Below are 19,350 nucleotides of genomic sequence, written 5' to 3'. Positions count from 1 at the left end.
TTCACAATTAAGCAGTCCCACGGGAGATTAAAGCTCAGTCCAAACTCATCCTTAATATAACACCAAAAGAGTCACTGGAAGTGCATCATAAATTAATTCATGCTTCAGTAGCTGGTTTCTGCTGGTTTTTTCTCAGCATTTAACTACTTAGAGACAAAGTATTTCGGAATTTCCTTTAGTGAATTTATCATCTATTAAACTGCCAGTCTTTTTCAAATAATAAGTTAAACATATTCTTACTGCTGACACATAATACAAGAATACTGTCTAATAGGGAAAAAAAAATCCACACAGAATAGAGCATAGTGTTCATTTTCTTGCCTATTAGCCCTGAGATTTTCAAAACTTGAGGTTTTATGGCATCATCATACCAAAACTGGTAATAAAGACAAAAAAATCAGAAGAAAAGAGTGGTAAGGGAGAAAGATGGAGGTTAAATAAAAAGCACATGGAGAAAGACCTCCTTCATTTATCTACTGTCTATCCACACTTTGTGTGTGGTTTATTATCTGATTGATTTTGGGACCTCACATGGTTTTTGGGGTTTGCCACCTGTTCTATTTGAACCCCTGGCAGCTAGGCCATTTTACAGGTTGGCAAGTCTGCTGTTAAAGCATTTGTGGACCAAAATCTGGTTTGCTGTTGACAATGCACCGACTGCAAAATGAAAAGGGGATTCAGAAGGTCATCATTATGAAAAAAAAACATCAGTTCATCCTTTCAAGGATTGTTTATGATTCAGTTTTATGCTGTGTCTCAAACCTGTTGAATGAATGACCTTGCATGAATCTCTTCCTTCTGTCCTTTTAAAATGGGAGGACTGGTATCTATATCACAGTAAACACACAGATGAGCTCCCACTGCTTAGGTATTACTGAGAGGTAGAATAAAATGTTCAAGGATTAGTTGCTGAGAAGTTAAAAGTTTGTTTGTATGTGTTGTTACCGTTTCAACACTATTTACTAGCTGGACTCGTCTGTGATTGGGGAAAGTAGAAAAGTACCCCTGGTTTCTGTTTGGCTGTCACATGGCAGGTGACGCTCTTCTCAAAGCATGAGAAAATTATGGCAACTTTAATCCACCATAGAAAGCATCTCATTAAGGATTTCAGCCATCACCTTTGTCTCAAGAAAGTGTAACCTCAGAGAATGTCAAATGCTCAGCATCACTCTGAGTGAGTGCCAGTGTGCCACCAGCTGTGCAGCCTTGCAATCACCCGTGGCATGCTGTAAGAGCCCACTAGTCATGAGTGGTCCAGTCAGGGAGAGCCCTCGCCAGCTGCCCTGCAGCATCACACCAAGTGGGTGGCAGCCCAGGGGCCAGGTCCCGGCCAGTGGTCAGGCTGACACAAAATCCCCCGTGTCAAACCACCTTTATATCAGAAAGGCTTGAGGCAGGAGATGGGACTTTCAGGGAAGTTTCCTCGCTTTCCCGACATCGTTTATGCACTACAGTGATGACGGGCCCTTGCAGCAAACCAGACGTCTTGCCCCGCGGAAGGGCGAGAAAGGCTAAAAGCGGGACTCCTGCGCTGCCCGTGCAAGCCCACCCGGCAGGTCCTCCCTCCCGGTGAGGGGAGAGCCCAGTCAGCCCCGCCACCTCCCCGCTCCATCCCCAGCCACGGCCCGGCCCCGGCTGCGGCGCAGGGGCAGCACCCACCACTGGAGGACGGGCAGGTAGGTGAGGGAGGTGGGGCCGCAGTAAGCCATCTCGGCCGGCTCCTGCGCGGGCTGTGCGGGGCTCTCGGCCATTGGTGCGGGGCGGCGGGGCCGGGACCGGCCGGTAACGGACGGCGGTAACGCCCGGCCCGCGCCCGCCCCGCGCCGCCCCCGCGCCCGCCGCGCCCGCCGGGGGAGGGCTGGGCTCGGTGCCACCGCCGGCATCCCCGGCATCCCCCGGCATTCACCGGCATTCCTGGCACCCGCCCCCCTGCCGCCAAATGGGAATTCATTCCATAGGAACTGCCGGTGAGAAAAGGAATTATGTGCAAATCGGAAAGAGGTGCGAATGGCCGATTGTGCCGCTCGACAGTAGAGTATCACTGCGGTGACAGGAAAAGGGGGAATGGCTTCAAACGGAAAGAGAGTGGGTTTAGATTATGTATTAGGAAAAAAATGGTTTTCTTTTCTTTACTGTGAGGGTGGTGAACCACCGAAACAGGTTGCACAGAGAAGTTGTGGATGCCCCATCCGTGGAAGGGGACAATGGATGCTCCATTGTTGGATGGGGCTTTGAGCAACATGGTCCAGTGGTAGGTGGCCCTGCCCATGCCAGGGGTGTTGGAACTAGGTGATCTTTAGGATCCCTTCCAACCCCGGCGATTCTATGATTCCATGATTCTGTGATCACAAGTGTCATCTTAATAGGTTTTGCACGCCTTTAAAATGTTACTTTCAGAGTTTTCAACAAGAATGCCATAACCTCCTATAATTCTATAATAAATCATAGAATCAACTAGGTTGGAAAAGACCTCTGAGATCATCAAGTCCAACCCTTCATCCAACACCACTGTGGTTACTAGATCATGGCACTCAGTGCCACATCCCATCTCATCTTAAAAACCTCCAGGGATGGTGAATCTACCACCTCCCTGGGTAGGCTGTTCCAGTACCTGATTACCCTCTCTGTAAAGAATTTCTTCCTAAAATCCAACCTAAATCTCCCCTGGCAGAGTTTAAGACCACACCCTCTTGTCCTTCTGCTGGTTGCCTGGGACAAGAGACTGACCCCCACGTGGCTACAAACTCCTTTCAGGTAGTTGTAGAGAGTGATGAGGTCACCCCTGAGCCTCCTCTTCTCCAGGCTAAACAACCCCAGCTCCCTCTGCCTCTCCTCATAGGACTTGTGCTCAAGTCCCTTCACCAACCTCTTTGCTCTTCTCTGGACCTGCTCCAGCATCTCAATATCCTTCCTAAACTGATGGGCCCAGAACTAGACACAGCACTCCAGGTGTAGCCTCACCAGCAGGGGAAGAATCACTTCTCTGGTCCTGCTGGCCACACAGTTCCTGGTACAGGCCAGGATGCCATTGGCCTTCTTGGCCACCTGGGCACACTGCTGGCTCATGTTCAGCTTCCTGTAGTTCCAAACTCCAAGGTCCCTTTCCTCCTGGCTGCTCTCCAGCCACTCTGTGCCCAGCCTGTAGCCCTGCAGGGGGTTGCAGTGGCCAAAGTGCAGGACCCGGCACTTGGCCTTGTTGAACCTCATCCCATTGGAATCAGCCCATCTCTCCAGCTTGTCTGGGTCCCTCTGAAGAAAATTGTTTAATTTCTCTTTGATGCATGTAGATGAAAGGTCTGTCTGCTCTGCTGAAACCCTGTAAGCACTTTTCCATTGTAAGTATCCACTATGCAAAATTAGCTTTGCTGCCATGTGACTGATGAACATAAATTATGTATGGCTGGAGCATCTAAAAGCTTACTAGTGGATGGCTTTGGGTTACATCAGAGCTCAGCTTCTCAGAAACTCCCACGGCTCCCTCCTGTTAATTAGGTTCCTGAAAGCCCACGTATGAGACAGACTGGCTTGCTTGCTTCGTTATGACAAGATGACCAAAGCCAACATGTTGGTAGGCAGCAGTATTAAAGTGGGAAGGATGGACACAGACATGAGGACACAACACCAGGAAAGGGAATTCATGGAAGAAGATTGCTGGTTTTCTAGTCCCTCAATGTAGCTTGCTTTTGAGGAGCAGCGCACAGTGATGTCATGTATAATACATGTTGCTTTTAATCTGTGAAGCCTCATGCTGTGTTGAAAACCACATGGGAAGATGCTGTTCACTCAAGGGCCCCTGAACCAAAGCCTCTAAAATTATTTCTGCCCAAAGCACAGGTTAATATATGCACTGTAACCAATACAATCTGTCACTAATATCTGTACTTAATAACCAATTGTGTAAGCTTCCCTCAGCAGTCACAGTTCTTGTTTTTTTTATGTCTAGAGTCTACTGATCCTCTCTGTGGGACATTTAACTTACACAGCAGATACTCCTGCAAATACTGTAAAGCGAGAGCTTTCTCAAGTTAAACTAGCTGTTGTAAGGACTGGCAGCAGTGATATTGCAGCCAGTAAGACTCGTGTGGTGTTGTAATCACATTACTTACAGAGCTTCCGTGCTGGGTCTTGCAGTAGATATTGCCTGACATGCTCACGTCCAGTTCAGGTGTGCCTGTCCATACTGCACTGAGAGCAGTCTCCTCCACTTAGTCTACCTGAGGAACAGGAAAACTCATCTTCAGTGTCCAGCAACTGGCTTGTTTATGAGTTTGCATGTTCTTCTGAGTCCTGGTCATAGTTCTCAAGGGTAATGACCAACAACTAACTTTTTAGGACTATCGGAAACTCTACAGAGTTAGTAAAGCTCCTGAGGCCTGATACCTGAGCAGGAAAAAAAGACCCAAAAAACATTTACAACTTATCTAAAACTGAAAAATGATAAATGGACTATTTCTGTGGTAACAGATTAAAGCAAAGGAAGTCACACAGATCAGAAAGTCCCTGGACTACACCTAATACTCAGATAGGTCTCAGTGAGAGGAAGCAAAAGCTGCACAGAAAACCTGTCCACTTACTGTCCATGGCTTGAGAGATATAAATTAGGTCACAGAACTTCTCTTGCCCAGTTTCCAGATAATGAGACAGATAGATCTGTGTGCTGTTCAAGTCTTCACACTACTTTTATTTGATTAGGCTCTTCCCATTTTTTTCAGAAAATGACTCTTTAACCTTTCAGATAATTCTAACGCTTTTTTTTTTTGGGGGGGGGGAGGGGGAAGGGGGCAGGGATGGGAGGGAAATTCTGCCTTGAAATGCCAGGCTGCTAGTAGAATTTGATTGCAAACCTGAAATCTGCTTCTTCAGTTTAATCCAGTCAGATTGGGCTGGGTGGATGTACACTAGGTCAAGCTGTAGAAAGTCTTTATTCTTGCATAAGCTGAAAGTTGCAAAGCTCTTTACTGCTGTCATGGGCATACTCCTTGTGAAGAATTAAAGAGTATTTAATGAATATGCACTTTGACTGAAAAAAAAAAAAAAAGGACCTAAAATCAGAAGCATGATTGAACTGATTAAAAGAAGTGCTAAAGAAGCTCCATTCCTCTGACTTTTACCCATAACTAGCACAAATATAAACCAAACTCTGAGGTAACAGACATCTCCAAAACATTGTAAGGAGTGTCTTTAGCATAAGATTGGCTCTTCAGATTACTGCCTTCGCTCAGCCCCCCATCCTGTATTCAAGAGAGGATTTGGATACCTTATGAGAGTTAGATGCCTTGTGAGGTAAACAGATCTTGCTGCTGACAGCTGTTTTGTAAAGGTAAGTGCTGATGTGTCTCAGATATTTACAGTTTTTAAAAGTAAGTGCTTTATAAGATTTTTAATACTTAAGCTAAAGTATGTATGAAACAGTCCTGAAGGCAAGTGAATCCACTACAGCTTCCACCACTATCAGCAGCAATGAAAATATTTGACTGTAGTAAATTGTACGTTCCCCTAGAGTTGAAAAGACTTCTATGGTATTTATTTCATTTATTCTCATGTAGAAAGGAATGGGTAAAAGAGGTTGAAAAGTCAAATCAAAAATCAAAACTTTCCCTGACAACCACCAAACCAAGGTCCTGGAGAAACATACCGTTACATTTTCAACATGAAAAGTTAAAAGAATCGTATCAGTGTTACATTAAGAGTCCTGGTGGACCAAGGTAAACATCCCTATTTGGGAAATGAATCAGTACATTTTGTTGGTTTGGCTTTTTTTTTTGTTTGTTTTTGTTTGTTGTTGGGGGTTTTTTTGTGGTGTGGGTTTTTTTGGTTTTTTTTTTTTTTAATCTCTACTAGTTGACCTACTAGGAACAAAATTGCATATGTGCAAAGGTTTGCTCTTTTTCCTTCCTTTAAGATCTGAATAATGCCAATGACCAGGCATTACCTCAAACTGATCAGTTTACTGTGAGCAGAGATCTTCAGCGTCCTAGTTATCTTTCAAACTTAAGTTTAAAATAGATCACTTGAAAGAATTAAAAAAATACAAAAGGTTATAGCTGGTTGTGTCAAAACGTTTGAAGAGCAGCAAAACCAAAACAGGATTGCAACCACCTTCTCCTTGAATATAATGCTTTGAAATTATAGGAAACTATGTCCTTCACAAGCCACACACTTCAACATGAATGCACATGAGGAAGAGGAAGGCTCCTCTCCTAAGTGCCTATGGCATGAGAACTCTTTTGCAGATGAAAATCCAGTTCAGCAAAGCTTGTCAGCATGTGTGTAAGACTGCTTCATTTCAGCAAAGCATTTAAGAATGCATTTAAATTTAAACATGTACTTAGCTGAATCGGTTTGGTGAGTGGGGATTGATGGCTGAATTGAGGCATTAAACATTAGTGATGGAGCTGAGAACATGAAATCATATGTAAATTAGGATGTGTCATGTTGGGACTAGAATAAACTGATTCAAACATTGCACGATTAAGATCTCTTGAAAGATGTGAAGCCACAAGAAATTCTTAAAACCTGGTGACTTGAGAAGGGGCATAATCACTGACAATCATTCAGTCCTCACCTCACCTCATCTCATCTCATCTCAAATCACTTGGTTTTAGTGTTTGGTGGGGAGACTGGGTGGAAATCTCTTCCACTTAGTAACTGAAACACTTCAATCTCTGTTGGTACAACATCAGTTCTAGATGTTGCCCAGGACAGTGTCATCTATTGATCGCCTTTTAACCAGGATGAAGAATTAATTCTTTGACTTCTTTTGGTCCAGCCACAAGTGGTAGCAGGGTCTATCTGAGCAGCTCTGTCCCTCTTGTCTGGAGAGACTCTGGTGTGAACATTTCCCATGGAGCCCTGCTCGTCACCCTTTGTGCTCCTGTACAGGCAGTGCCTCTAGGAGGGTGACCATGGAGCTGAGGACTGTGGTTTTCAGTGTGAAACTGTGCTGATGACGCCTGCTCTTTATATTTCCCCCCGTCTTTAGACCCGCTCAGGGCAGCCAAACAGTTTAGACAGTGACTCATGAAGATGGAGATATGGATAAAAGCCTATCTGTCCAGAAGAGGCTGAGGTAATGCTTGAAGAAGAAAGCAACTGCTTCATTTCTGCTTGGCAGAAGATGCTGTGTTTGCTCCTCCAAGTATAAGTAGTAGTATATTATGCTTCCCAGATACATGCTTTTTGTGGGTTTGTTTTGTTTTGTACATTTTGGATGCATACTTTCTGTTAACTTTCTGTTTAATGGGACAATCTATTATTAACAGCTGTGCTATAAACTCTGAAATAGTGATGCTTGTTTTACATGTTACAGTAATTTGAACAAAACCAAAATATTATTTTTTTCTGTACAATAAAAGCAGTGGTGCATCATACAGAGAAGCTGCACCTATCTCAGAGGCTAGTGGGTCAGACAGCAGCTCTAACATTAGCTCCTGTGTGTGATTTGCAGAGCACATGCAGATGCCCCTGGACTGTATTTGTGCATCAGGAATGCTTACACAGTGGATCAGTTAGTTTTGAAGGAAGGAAAAGCACTAACGGCAGCTTTGAAATACACTCAAGGTAAAGTCCAGCTACAAAACTTTTGAAAAGAGAGAAAACATCTCCCTCCTCCACCAGCATAAATACAAACTTTACTGTGAAAAGAGATGCTTGCTTAGTGGGGCTTTTTTTCTCTTAAATAGGTACATTAACCATAATTTCCTTGAAAGGATTTGTTGAAAGATTCAGCATAAATTTGACATAATTAAATGATGATGCAGTTAACACTAATCTCCTCTGAAAGTGACTTTTATTGTAACAAATAGAAATCCTGTCTCTATAGTTCTTTGAAGGGAAAGCGTGTGTTACATGAGTGATGTAGTTTTATTTATGTAGTTTTACTTTTTTTTTTTTATTTCCAACCTTTTGATTATCTTAGACCAAAGTGGCACGTGAAAGAAATGTTTTCTGCAATAGTGTCAGGGGTGAGATGATTAAAACTGTATACAGTCCTGTATTCCTATTATTCTTTTAAAAATCTTGTTTTATCCTTCAGTCTAGAAAATGTAGCAGGAGACGGAATGATTTATGCCTTGCTTATAGTTACATAACTGATATTCTCATATAATATTTTATCTCAGATTATGAGTAAATTCAAGAGAGAGAGAAAACACCCTAACAGACTTAATAAGCCTTACCATATAATCATGTTGTAGGAACAATGAAACTTGAAGCACCGGAACCCATCGGAGTTGTTCAGATCCACCAGGATCCTGCTTTGAGCAGGGAGATGAACTAGACAACCTCCAGACATTCCTGATAACCCAATTTCTTCCATGATTGCTGCATGCTCTCCTTCTTAATTGCATCTGAAGCATTTGTGACTTGTCTATGTTTGGCTTTTGTTCAAATAAGTAGAACACTCATTTATGTTGCTAACAGTAGCATTGCCCTAGCTACAGCAGTGTAAAGATATAGCCAAGACAAAATTTATAAAAAGAAACATTATCTTTCTCTTGGACCAGTTGATGCAGCTAGACTACATATAGATACCGTGGGCCCACACAGATTGTGTTGGATCTGAAGCTAACAGCAAACATGCACCTGATAGAGGATGGGGACGATTGCTCTGGTAGAATGAAAGTGTATTTCTTTTTCCCAGTTTAGCAAGTTAGAATAGACTGGTATGGTTTATGATGATGAGATGTCTGCTATATCAACTGACACTCCCTGTTTCCCTTGGAATAAGTTACAAAATCAACCTCTGTGAAACTCTGAATACAAAATTCCCCTTTGAGGCGTTTGAGTGTTTATACTCTGACCCCATAGCTTTGCACTGACATGAAGGAGCTCTGGGGTGGTTGGAATATGAGTTTCTGGACTGATCAACATCCTTGATTTATGGTCCTGATTTGTGATCCTAATTTTGAACTACACTCCATCGTTTCTAACACTTACAAATACATTCCTTGCTGCTAAGTGCTCCTCAGATGGCTTACAGAAATATTTCCACCATTGCATACGTCTTATTTTCACTCTGTGCTATTTGTAAAACGGGACTGGCCCTCTGGTTGGTACTGTTGGGAGTTTTGCATGAGCAAGGACTAGAGCTGAGTGAATACATACCCTAAATATTTATTTGCATTCAAAAGAGAGCTTATATTTAACTCTGGCTGTAATCCTTTCATATTTATTTTCTATGAATATGTGATCATGTGAGCTTTACTAGCATAATACTTGTCTGAGAATTTCTATGTGATTTGCTCATGGGAAGCAAACATTTAATTCAAATGTTGGGTCAGCAAAAGGCAGCTCAGAATTTTCTGTTGACTTTGGTTATTAAAATTAAATGTTACGATCCTTGTGGATTAAAGAAAGCAAAATTATGCAATGTTACAGTCAGTGGCACAATAAACATTCACACTGTACTTGTTAATTTAAAAAACTGTATCAGTATAGGTGAAAAGATGTATGGGGCATAAATTAACTTTACTTGATTTATTGCAGAAGATACATTCCCAGTTGAAAATTTCAATCTGGATTACAAAATTCAGAAATGCGATGATCTGCAGACCTACAATTATTCACTGAAGTATTCCATTAACCATTTTATAAAAGCACATTTTAAATATGATCTGCATATCTCCAAGTGATTCAAGGTAAAATTTGCCAAAGAAAATCCTCTAGTAAGAGCAGCACACGTGAGTTAGAGACACAGGATGTGGTTGCTTGGTTACTAATCAGGAGTCCACCTGGAGAGCACTGCACTTCAGAGTGTGGAGATAGGTTTTGCCCTTTGTTTTTGACTGGCATTACTGCTGATTGTTAACATCCAAAATGTGAAACCAGGAAACTTTATTGAACAGTGACTCCACTCTGGCAACCTCACTGCGACTGCAGCCGGTGGCAGTGTGACCATCCTTCCGTCAGGGAAGATAGAACCATGGGAAAAATTATAGACAAAATTTCATTTTAAGAGGCATTTTAGAGAATGTACCTTGGATATTTTTCTCTCAAATGCCATCCTATTGCACTCAGATGGACAAATCACATAGTTTTATTATCTCTTTTAGTATTTTCAATATATTCTTGGATTGTTTTTAATAATAGTAGGGTTCGTAAAACCCTAAAAAATCATTAACTGATAGTAATTAAAATTATTTTTCCCTTGAATCTCATTCTTGACAGAAACAATATTTAACAAGATTCTGTGAAGTTTCTGCAATTTGCCAAAATTTGTTTTTTTAAAGAAAATATACTTTCTACTGCTGCTTTTGAGTTCAAACAGGCTTAGCATCTTCCAGAAGATCTGAAAATGGAAAGCTGTCATCTTAATAAAATTTCTCTGGAAGCGGAGATGGCTCTTGAGAATTTCTCAGTCTACAGTATTCCTCATGAAAGTGACAGAGGTTCAGCTTGCTGCATGTTTCAAACTTGCAGTAATACTTACTGTCTCCCCAAAATGCAGTCTTATTTTGAAAATGTAACTGAATCATTTTTGCCAAAAATGTAGAGATAAATAATTAAGAGCAAATGCATATCACTGATTTTTTTTTCTCTTTAGCCAAAATGGGTTTTTGCAAAACTACACTTATGACCAAATAATTTCTCTCATTACTTGTTGCAATACACCTCTCTGTGAATATAGAAATGTTGTAAAATTCAATACATGCAAAATAATTTGGTTCTGAATTTAAAACTTCTTGAAACTTTTGGAACTGATTATAAGAAACTTAAAGAATTCAGTGCAAGACAAGTCATTCCTCTTCATCATCCTCATATTTGTCTGTTTAACAAGTTTAAATTCTAAATGGGGATTCCTAACCTGCTGTACAAAAGAGACTAATTTTTTCCAAACACGCTGTATAAAAAAGAAAACTTAGTCAAAATTTAAAGATTTGCTCACTTTTAAGGTACAGAGTCCTGTATCTTGCAGATATGTGTTACTAGTTCAGTGCATTCAAATATGATAAAATAACATCTGTATTGCAATTCTGAAATGGTTTTGACAGATGATAAAAATCAGTTGAAGAATCTCAGCTATACAACTTTAAAAATGAAATGGTACTTTATCTGCGTTCTTCTTTGTGCTATGCAATGAGTTTGGGCATCCATTAGAATTTCCAATTATTGAATAGCATTGCCTCAAAGATAAATTCAGAAATTATGCTATATTTTTTAAATTCAAATGTTCAATTTTAGTGTATATTTTAAATTTTCAAGTATTTATAATGTGTTTTCACTGCTGTCTTGAAAATAATCAGGAATACAGTGGATTTTTCCCCTTTCAACTGTGCAACAATAATTTCCATAATTTGAAGCCTAAGGGGCCATAGGGAAGAATATTTTTAAATCAAATCTTTAATGGTTTTCATAACTGAAAGGGATGCTAACATATTGTTGGGAATGCACAAAATTCTTGTTTTGGAAGATATACAATTTTGACTAAGAGTATATCTTGGAAAACAGCATGATTTAATTTGCCATCACAGTCAAGTGATCTACATGAATGACTTAGATAATCTTATGACATACATTTTTATGCTTCTGCAGCTGTCATCTTGTCTTTTTCCAGTTTTCATATTTCTTAGCTACAGATCTCAAACCCTTTTTTTGTAGAAGTTACCCTGGAATTATTTTATCACTTACACCATTTATATGCATTAGTGTACTGAAGGATGCAACTAGTTAAGAAACCTCTGCACAAACTGAAGTAAGTATTGTATTGAGCTATGCACAGTCATTTCTTTACAAATTCTAGGAAGTACAAAACATCTTTTTAGAGTCTGCATCTTAATGGCAAGTCACTGTCACAGTTATGGCCACAGTCTGTAGAAATGTAGCTTGACCAAGTAAAAATACAGAAATAATAAATAAAGCCCACCTTACTGTGGCATTACTTGCCTATGCAATACCAATTTTTCATGCCTAAACCTCAGATGCTGTTTTCCTTACAGTTAATATTTCCCCATGTGAAAATGCATGGGAAGGACCTCTGGCCATAATCTGACTCCCTACTGGCATGACAGCTGGAGGTACGCATCTGCATCCCCTTGTTTTCCTCCCCACTGTGTGGAGGCACAGAATGCAGACAGGATCAGGGCACTCCAGCAGCTGGACAATTAAGGGACCATGAAATAAATACCTTTCAGGTGAGCCTCAGCTGCTCCAGAGGAGTGAATATTCATAAGTCTTTCTTCTCTGACCTTTGGCTTACTCTTATGGGTTCTTTCATTTTAATTTTAATTGGGATATGCCCCAATTATTACCCATGGGAAAGGGACATATCCACCCCAGTTTTTCTGAAGGAGTCTTCCAGTTCTGAAACCCTCAACCGCCTGTTGCCATCCAAATTACTTTTTCCCCACCTCTCTCCTATTTCATCTTGGGGCTTCCCTCTGCCGCCCTCTTTCATTAGGAGTTCCTAGCACACAAGCAGCATAACACAACAAAACCATATCAAGATGAAACCTCCTTTCATGCAGGCAGCTGAATCCTGGCGGGGAATTAACGAGAACGGACAGTTAGGGTTCTCCTGAGGAAATCCTGTAAACTGCAGACTACCCTCACACAGAAAAATTGCATTGAAACACAGCCATTGGCTGTAGTGTTACATCTTGTACACCATCACCTTAGCTGGGTTAAAAGAGTTCAAGTGACAGTTGGAGCAATGTCATATTTTAACAGTCAAAAAACAAAGCCACATCTGCAGTTCTTAGTTCAGGTGAGCACAGTCTTAGAACTACATAAAAAGACAGGGTTTTTTTTAATGCTGTGATTAATTATTATTATTATAACTTTATTTTGGCCAAATTCTACTTTGAAAATGAGATTTAATCAAGAGTTACTGTGCTTAGTGTGTTACTCTGCGCAAGTTTGATTGATTTCTTCTTGCTCATGCAAAAATCAAGGCAATAAGACATGACTCTTAAATTAAAGAGTGGATTATCACCTTCAGGGAGAAGTCTAAGGATTTAGGAAGAACCTCAAATAAGGAATGAACACATTAATGACAAAGGGGTTAGCATTCACTGTCTGCTCATTTGAAATAGAGGAAGATCATTTGAGTGTGTGTACAACAAAGCCTTTTCAGTTTCCTGAAACCAAATTTATTAACTATTAGTCTATGCTAAAAACCCCTAGCCCTTTGATAAAATGTTGGGAAATAAAACATGCATGTTAAATGTGAAGTAATTTTTCATTATTAGTAGTATTATTAAATGTGGTATTTTGCCCTGTTTGTTTTTGTTGGGTAGGTAGCTGCTCATGTTCTGCCAGTTAATCCTGTTCTTTTGTGTATTTTAATTATAAAGCACCTAATAATGTGGTGACTGCTTTTAATAAATTAAAAATACCTAGATAAATAGAGAGGTGATGTTGACTATTAGGCACAACATGCAGGTTTGGTTAAAAACAGTAAAGTTTGTTTGACCTCTCAAAGGAGCTTCTGCAGCTTAACAGAGATATAAGACATTTGCTCTCAGCTCTAGCAGAAGCGCCTGAAGCATAAGGACCTGGGAAGTTCTGTTCACGGACAGAAATAATCACCTCACACAACATCAAGATTTTGTCTGTTCAGCCCGCATAAATACTGTTGTGAATTCTACATGTGACAGTGAACAGCATTTTGCAGACTTGTGAAATTTTTACCTTTTCAGCTCAGTGTGGTTTGACCACATGCTTTGTAGCTTGGAAAAGAACAAGCTACTTGTGCATTTCCCCAAAAGCAGTTGGTTCATATGTCTCTGAAACAGAGAGGATAAAATGCTGAGGCTGTGGCCAGTTTCAATGCTTACCTCGTCAGTGGTGCGCCAGTCACCCTGCAAAGCCAATGCAATGTAATTGTTAGTCACAGGTGCTTACACTAACTTTTGATAGTCTGAAACAACTGGAACTTGCCCTGATTTTTTAATCAGACCCTTATAATAGTCCTTATGTTAGTACACAGAGCTCAGCAACTCTTACAGGCTGGGTTTAGCCAGCATTTCTGGGTGAGATCTCAGCAAAATTTGGATTGTTTCATGTACGAGCCCATATGGAAACTGAGATCTTTAGATACCCTTGTCATCATTATCTAAGTGTGACTTTATCATTCTACATCAGTGGAACCTTTCTGGGGATCTCACCATTGGCAAAAGTACTGAGATGAGGAGAAAAAAGAATCAGGAGAAAATGTACTACAGTAACCCCTTATTAGTGAATGAATGCACACTCATGCATACTTTAGCTATCTGCTTTGATATCCAAATACAATAGAGCTATAGACTAGGCTCAGAATTTGACCTTCAGTATCTTACTGCCAGGGCATTTATTCATCAACTGGTTTCTTTAGTCTTAGGCTGTTTTTGTGCTAAGTACTGAAGGAATCTGGTAACCCCTGCTGTGCCAGATGAGATTGTCCCTGTAGAGTGACAGCGGTGTAAAACTGGCAAACCTGAGCCTGCCATGTAATGATATCGCCTGCTAATCCTTCTTCATCAACAGAATCCAAGCTTTACTAAACTGCTTTAGTGATGGGATAATGTTTCTTTCTGTCTGTCAAGGCCTCCTTTTCAATGGAGATATAAAAGGGATCTTATAAAATCTATCCCCTCTTGGTCACGAAATATTTTATTATATTATGAAGCCCAAGTTGTACAGCTGAGAGCATAACAATTTGTGTACAGAACTGCTCCAGAAAAAAACATTTCTGCTGCTCTTCTGCACATTCCTATCTGCCTTTTATATCACTTTAATATTATGAAATACATCCTTCTGCATGGTATTCATAGTTCAAAGGGAATATTTCTTGATGGTCCTTTTGCTTGCTCAAGCCTTTGTAGTACTTGAAATGCAAAGATTTATGTGTTTTTTTGCTCTGTTTGTTCCTTACATACACATATATACATGTATATATCTATTTCAAATTGGCTGATTAAAGTAATCAGTATAGAGGAATCCCTATCTTAAGAACAGTATCATCAGCTGTATTCATGGCTTCAGTCAACACTTTTGTTTTGAGATCAGAATACAAATACAAAATCAAGGGGCAGGAAGTATTTTTTTTCTTGCCTTCAAAAACTATGCTGACCTATGCTCCATTGCTGAATATTGAAAGCCCATACAGCTACAGAACTTCATACCACAGCTTTGAGCACGGGGACTAATTCAGCAAACACAAGGCCCTGATGACTCTATAATTTATTCTCAGAACTGTCCCTTCCCCTTTAATAGCAGTGATAAAATGAGGATGTATTTTGGGAGTCTCCATAGGACTGGACCAGATAGCCAGGGTTTTAAAAAGAGAAAAGAGCACTTCCCTTTTAGGTAACAATCTAAAACTGTTTTAACATCTCTTAATGGTTTCTCTGTCCCGTTCCAAACAATTTTCAGACTGCAAGTGGTTACCTTTTCTTGTGCCTTTTGGTCACAGCTGCATTAACGTTATGCAGCAGCACGTGTGAAAAAAAGCTTTGTCGCTCCACCTTAACTTTACAGGTATTTGAGCACAGCACCTGCTGTGCTCTCTAATGTGTTTTATTGAAAGCCACGACTGAACATCATGACAACCATACCATTAGTGATGTTATTTCTCTCCCATCCCTTGCCCGGGCTGCAAGTCATACCTACAGTGCACTACTTTGTTTTGGCAGAAGTTTTGTTTTAAATGCACATACTGCTATTTATATACAGTAGAAAAAGCGAGGCTTAAAGCAGAGGTATTGCACTTGACACAAGAGACACAGGCTTATAATGTTCATAGTCTCTGAGGGAGTTCATTCCCATAAGATGAGGTTTGCCATTATGAGAAGTTCTCTTCCAAGTGAGGAGCAAAGCTGGTCATCACAGTCTTTGCACAGAACTTTAAATTAATTTGGGACCCACACCACTGCGTTGGAGACAATAGACTTGGGCTGGACACAACACTGTATGAAAACACTAAGAGGGTACTTGTTCTAGTCTGTTCTAGTAAGAAGGGAAGTTGTAGCCTTGTACTTGCTAGAATTTCCTAAGGGCTCATGACTTGTCTCTCATATACATGGTATTGTTTTAGTCTAGACAAGAGTTGACAAAAGCTTGTATAATGGGGAACAGGTTATCATCTGTCAGAATAGGGAGGAAGTGTCCTGGAACTGAAAGTGGTGGGGTGTGGTAGGAAGCAAGAGCTTCTCATCTGTCAGGAGCCCCTGGAGCTCTGCAAGTAGCTGACCCAGTGTGCCAGCTGCGGTTTGGTAATTTCAACCAAAGTCTACAAGAAAGTCCCTGGAGCTCTTCCCTTCACACAATACTGTAACATCTTTCTATTATAAGACTCACTTGTAACTAACTCCATTTGCTCTTCTCAAGACTTGGGAATAAGCTGATGGCAATGATACTGTTGTAGAGAACTATAATAATTTTATGTAAATGACATACTGCTGACATACAAGTCCAGTTTGGTAGTGTCCACATATGGAGCTGGATAAAGCACTGTAAAGTGCTTTTGGGGGAATGCAAAAAGAAAAGTATGAGAAATGACAGAGGTGCAGTTTCACACCAATACACTGATGATACATCTTGCAGAGAAGAGCTTATACTATTTTGGTGCAACCGAGACTCTTGTTACTTCCCTAAGACAGAGTAACAGCATCTCATTGCTGACAGTATCAGCACAGACTCACAGAGGAGGGGAATGGTTGTCTGCTCAAAAGGTACTGATGGAAACCGATTTAACTACACCAGGGTGGCCATTCTGTGACTCTTGAGAGCACTGTTCCCATGCTGAGCTATATCCTATGACAGACTTCAAGGTTGTGCCAACATAAGGCTGCTGAGTAATTGGCTTCTAGGCTGTAGGAGGAATGCTGCCAGCTGAGGCTCCCTAGGTTAGGATGACTTAGAATCTAAATTGTTTCTATCCTATGTGTTGCCTTAAATCCAGACTAGAACAAAGGATCCAATTTCTGTTCGATGAGCCTGTAGATGACTTCTGACTAACTTCTTTCATTTGTTTAGATATGAATATCTTGATGCTCTGCATTAGCTGGATAGAAAGGATGTACCCAGAGCTGACTACGCTAGTCTATGCTTGAAGAACAAAGGCAATAATTCTTCTTCAGCACTGCATTGCCAGTCCTGGTTGTCAGTGATGCCACTTCTCCTTCACCCATGGGAAGAAGAGACAGGGAGAAGGACCAAAGTTTTGCAAAACTACCAGGATTCACTACTTTGTCCAGTGGGGCTGGTGGTATGCAAGGTTGGCTTGCCTAGAATCCATTTCCGTAGCTGCAGCACCACAAGGAGCGTGGGAAGAGAAAAACTGGCCCTAAAAACCAGTCAAAAAACCCCACAAAGAAGCATATCTGTAGGAGACACATAATGTCTGCTAAGGAGCGAAAGCAAACCTCAGCAGGCTTGTTGTGCCTGGGAGTCATCCTTGAGGAAAAAAATGTATTCACACATCATATTGGACATTTTCAAGCTGGATTTGTCATGGCCCCCATCAAGTGGCTTTACTTGTCAAATAGGTCCCTCCCCTTCCCCACCCGTATGAAATACAACGGATAAGCAATCAAAACTCGTGTGGCATACAGAAAAATGCATTAGTTAAGTTGTGCTTTCTGAAGGAATCAAGTGATCATGTGGTTACATCATGAGGGTGTAATCAAAGGGGTAAAGTGGTGGTACTAGTGGCACAGTCATCTTCAAAGAGAGCTTTTTTGGCTGGGATTTCAACCTCAGTCTCAACTTATTTCTTCCTAAAAGGGATGACAGCTCTGCAGAATGCTGAGTGACTCCCGTGACCATTAAATGACATTATTTTTCCAGACAGTTATCGTAAATAACATTTTCTGTTAAAACACATGACAAAAACTCTATTACATTTTCTGCTGTGTTTTGAAAGATATGCCTTTCTACAATTCATGATCAAATATGGCTAAAAGACTCTGGAAAGAAGCTTTTGTGATCAGGTTGTTGTGCTGTAAACTGAATTAAAAAGAAGTACCTTCTTTGTCAAGGTGGTTTAAAGTTGCCACAATCAAAAGTCAAAACTTCCCCATAATCTGAGATGACCAAGAGTATTTGTACAGTGTAATGCTTGCTGACAAAAAAACCTTCAGAAAAGCCATATCACCAGAAAAAAACAATTCAAAAGTGATCACATAATATTTTCTTTTTATTCGAAATGTCAGGATCTCTCATAAATAAGCAGATATGTAACTTGCTGGATGAAAAGACCAAGTCCTGCATGTTCTAAAAGTAGGCAGTAATTCAATAAAGATTTCTTTTAAGAAAAGCACAATATTTGACTGACCCTGTGAAATTTGCCCCTCTGCTTAGGCCCTCACCTGCACCACCACACTTCAGCTTACAGTCCTCTCAGGGTGTGCCATCACATGTGCTTATTGTGATCGGTGCTGGCCAGTGAAATGATCCAATTTAGTCCTCAGAGTTAGCAAGTGAGCTGGTGCAGAGGAAAAGGTGCTAACCCCTAAGGAAGGGATGAGAACAAGCCCTGTGCACATGTGTAACGTCCTAGGCCGGTGCACAGCTGAGGCTGGAGTTTTATGGAATTCCCTCTCCTACTGTATTTATTAATTAGATGGTGACAGGAACTCTCCTGGCTGCTGGCCCTTGGTCATCAACACTGCTCATTTGTTGAATGGTGCCTGGCCTGAGGGTTTGGCCTGCAGTGACTAATGCTATTCCAAGGAATTTGGCAGCTGGCACAATCAAGGACCGCTTCCTAGTAGATACCCTATTTTAGAAGTTAAGAGGGTTGAATACAACAGGCACGAGTTAAACTCTGCAGAAGCCCTTCTTGTTATTCTTGTCTTTCCTCACCAAGTTCAGCTCTATCTGCACCTTCTCCTTCCTAACCCCATCCCTACGCATCTGGACTGCATACCTCTACTCTTCCCAGGATATCTGTCCCTATTTCCACTGCCTGTGCATTTCCTTCTTGCCTTTAATTTTACCAGCAGGTCTTGACTCAGCCATGCTGGTCTTTTGCCTTCCTTTCCTGATTTCTTACATCAGGGGATCAAGAGTTCTTATGCTCTTTGGAAAGCATCCTTAAAGATCTGCCAGCTCTGTTCTGCTTTCTTGTCCTTGAGGGCAGTTCCTCAGAGGGTCCTACTGACTAACTCCCTAAACAGCTGGAATTCTGCTTTGGTAACATTCAGGGTCTTGATTTTATTCTTTGCCTGACACATATCCCTCTGGACTGCAAACTCCACCAGTGCATGATCACTGCAGCCTGGGCTGCCTCCAGTCTTGACATCCTTGATTAGCTCTCCTGCTTTGATAACCATCAGATCCAGTATCACATCCCCTCTGGTAGGGCTGTCTACTACCTGTCTCTTGAAGTTACCCTCCATGCATTCGAGGAATCTCCTGGGTTGTCTATGG

At 40.9% G+C, this 19,350-nt stretch overlaps 1 protein-coding gene and 1 long non-coding RNA gene across 5 annotated transcripts in view; one reads left to right on the top strand and one right to left on the bottom strand.

Annotated features, from left to right (window-relative positions):
* RFX8 (RFX family member 8, lacking RFX DNA binding domain) overlaps window positions 1-1,790 on the bottom strand; it is a 33,091-nt gene extending 31,301 nt beyond the window's left edge. For all 4 annotated transcript variants that reach the window (XM_027894805.1, XM_027894807.1, XM_027894804.1 and 1 more), the window contains exon 1: window positions 1,660-1,790. In XM_027894805.1, the coding sequence (XP_027750606.1) occupies window positions 1,660-1,751 (92 nt within the window). In that variant the 5' untranslated portion in view covers window positions 1,752-1,790. The remainder of the gene's footprint in view (window positions 1-1,659) is intronic.
* A 95-nt stretch (window positions 1,791-1,885) lies between these two features.
* Window positions 1,886-17,847, top strand: LOC114062883. Its single transcript, XR_003572466.1, has 3 exons — window positions 1,886-1,967; window positions 5,205-5,320; window positions 16,954-17,847. It is a non-coding gene; the product is annotated as an uncharacterized LOC114062883 (long non-coding RNA).
* The last annotated feature ends 1,503 nt before the right edge of the window (window positions 17,848-19,350 follow it).

The sequence above is a fragment of the Empidonax traillii genome, unplaced genomic scaffold, assembly GCF_003031625.1.
Source record: "Empidonax traillii isolate 1590-97213 ecotype Southwest subspecies unplaced genomic scaffold, ASM303162v1 scaffold443:size705114, whole genome shotgun sequence".
In the NCBI taxonomy this organism is placed as follows: Eukaryota; Metazoa; Chordata; class Aves; order Passeriformes; family Tyrannidae; genus Empidonax; species Empidonax traillii.
This window is presented reverse-complemented; position numbering and strand designations above follow the sequence as displayed.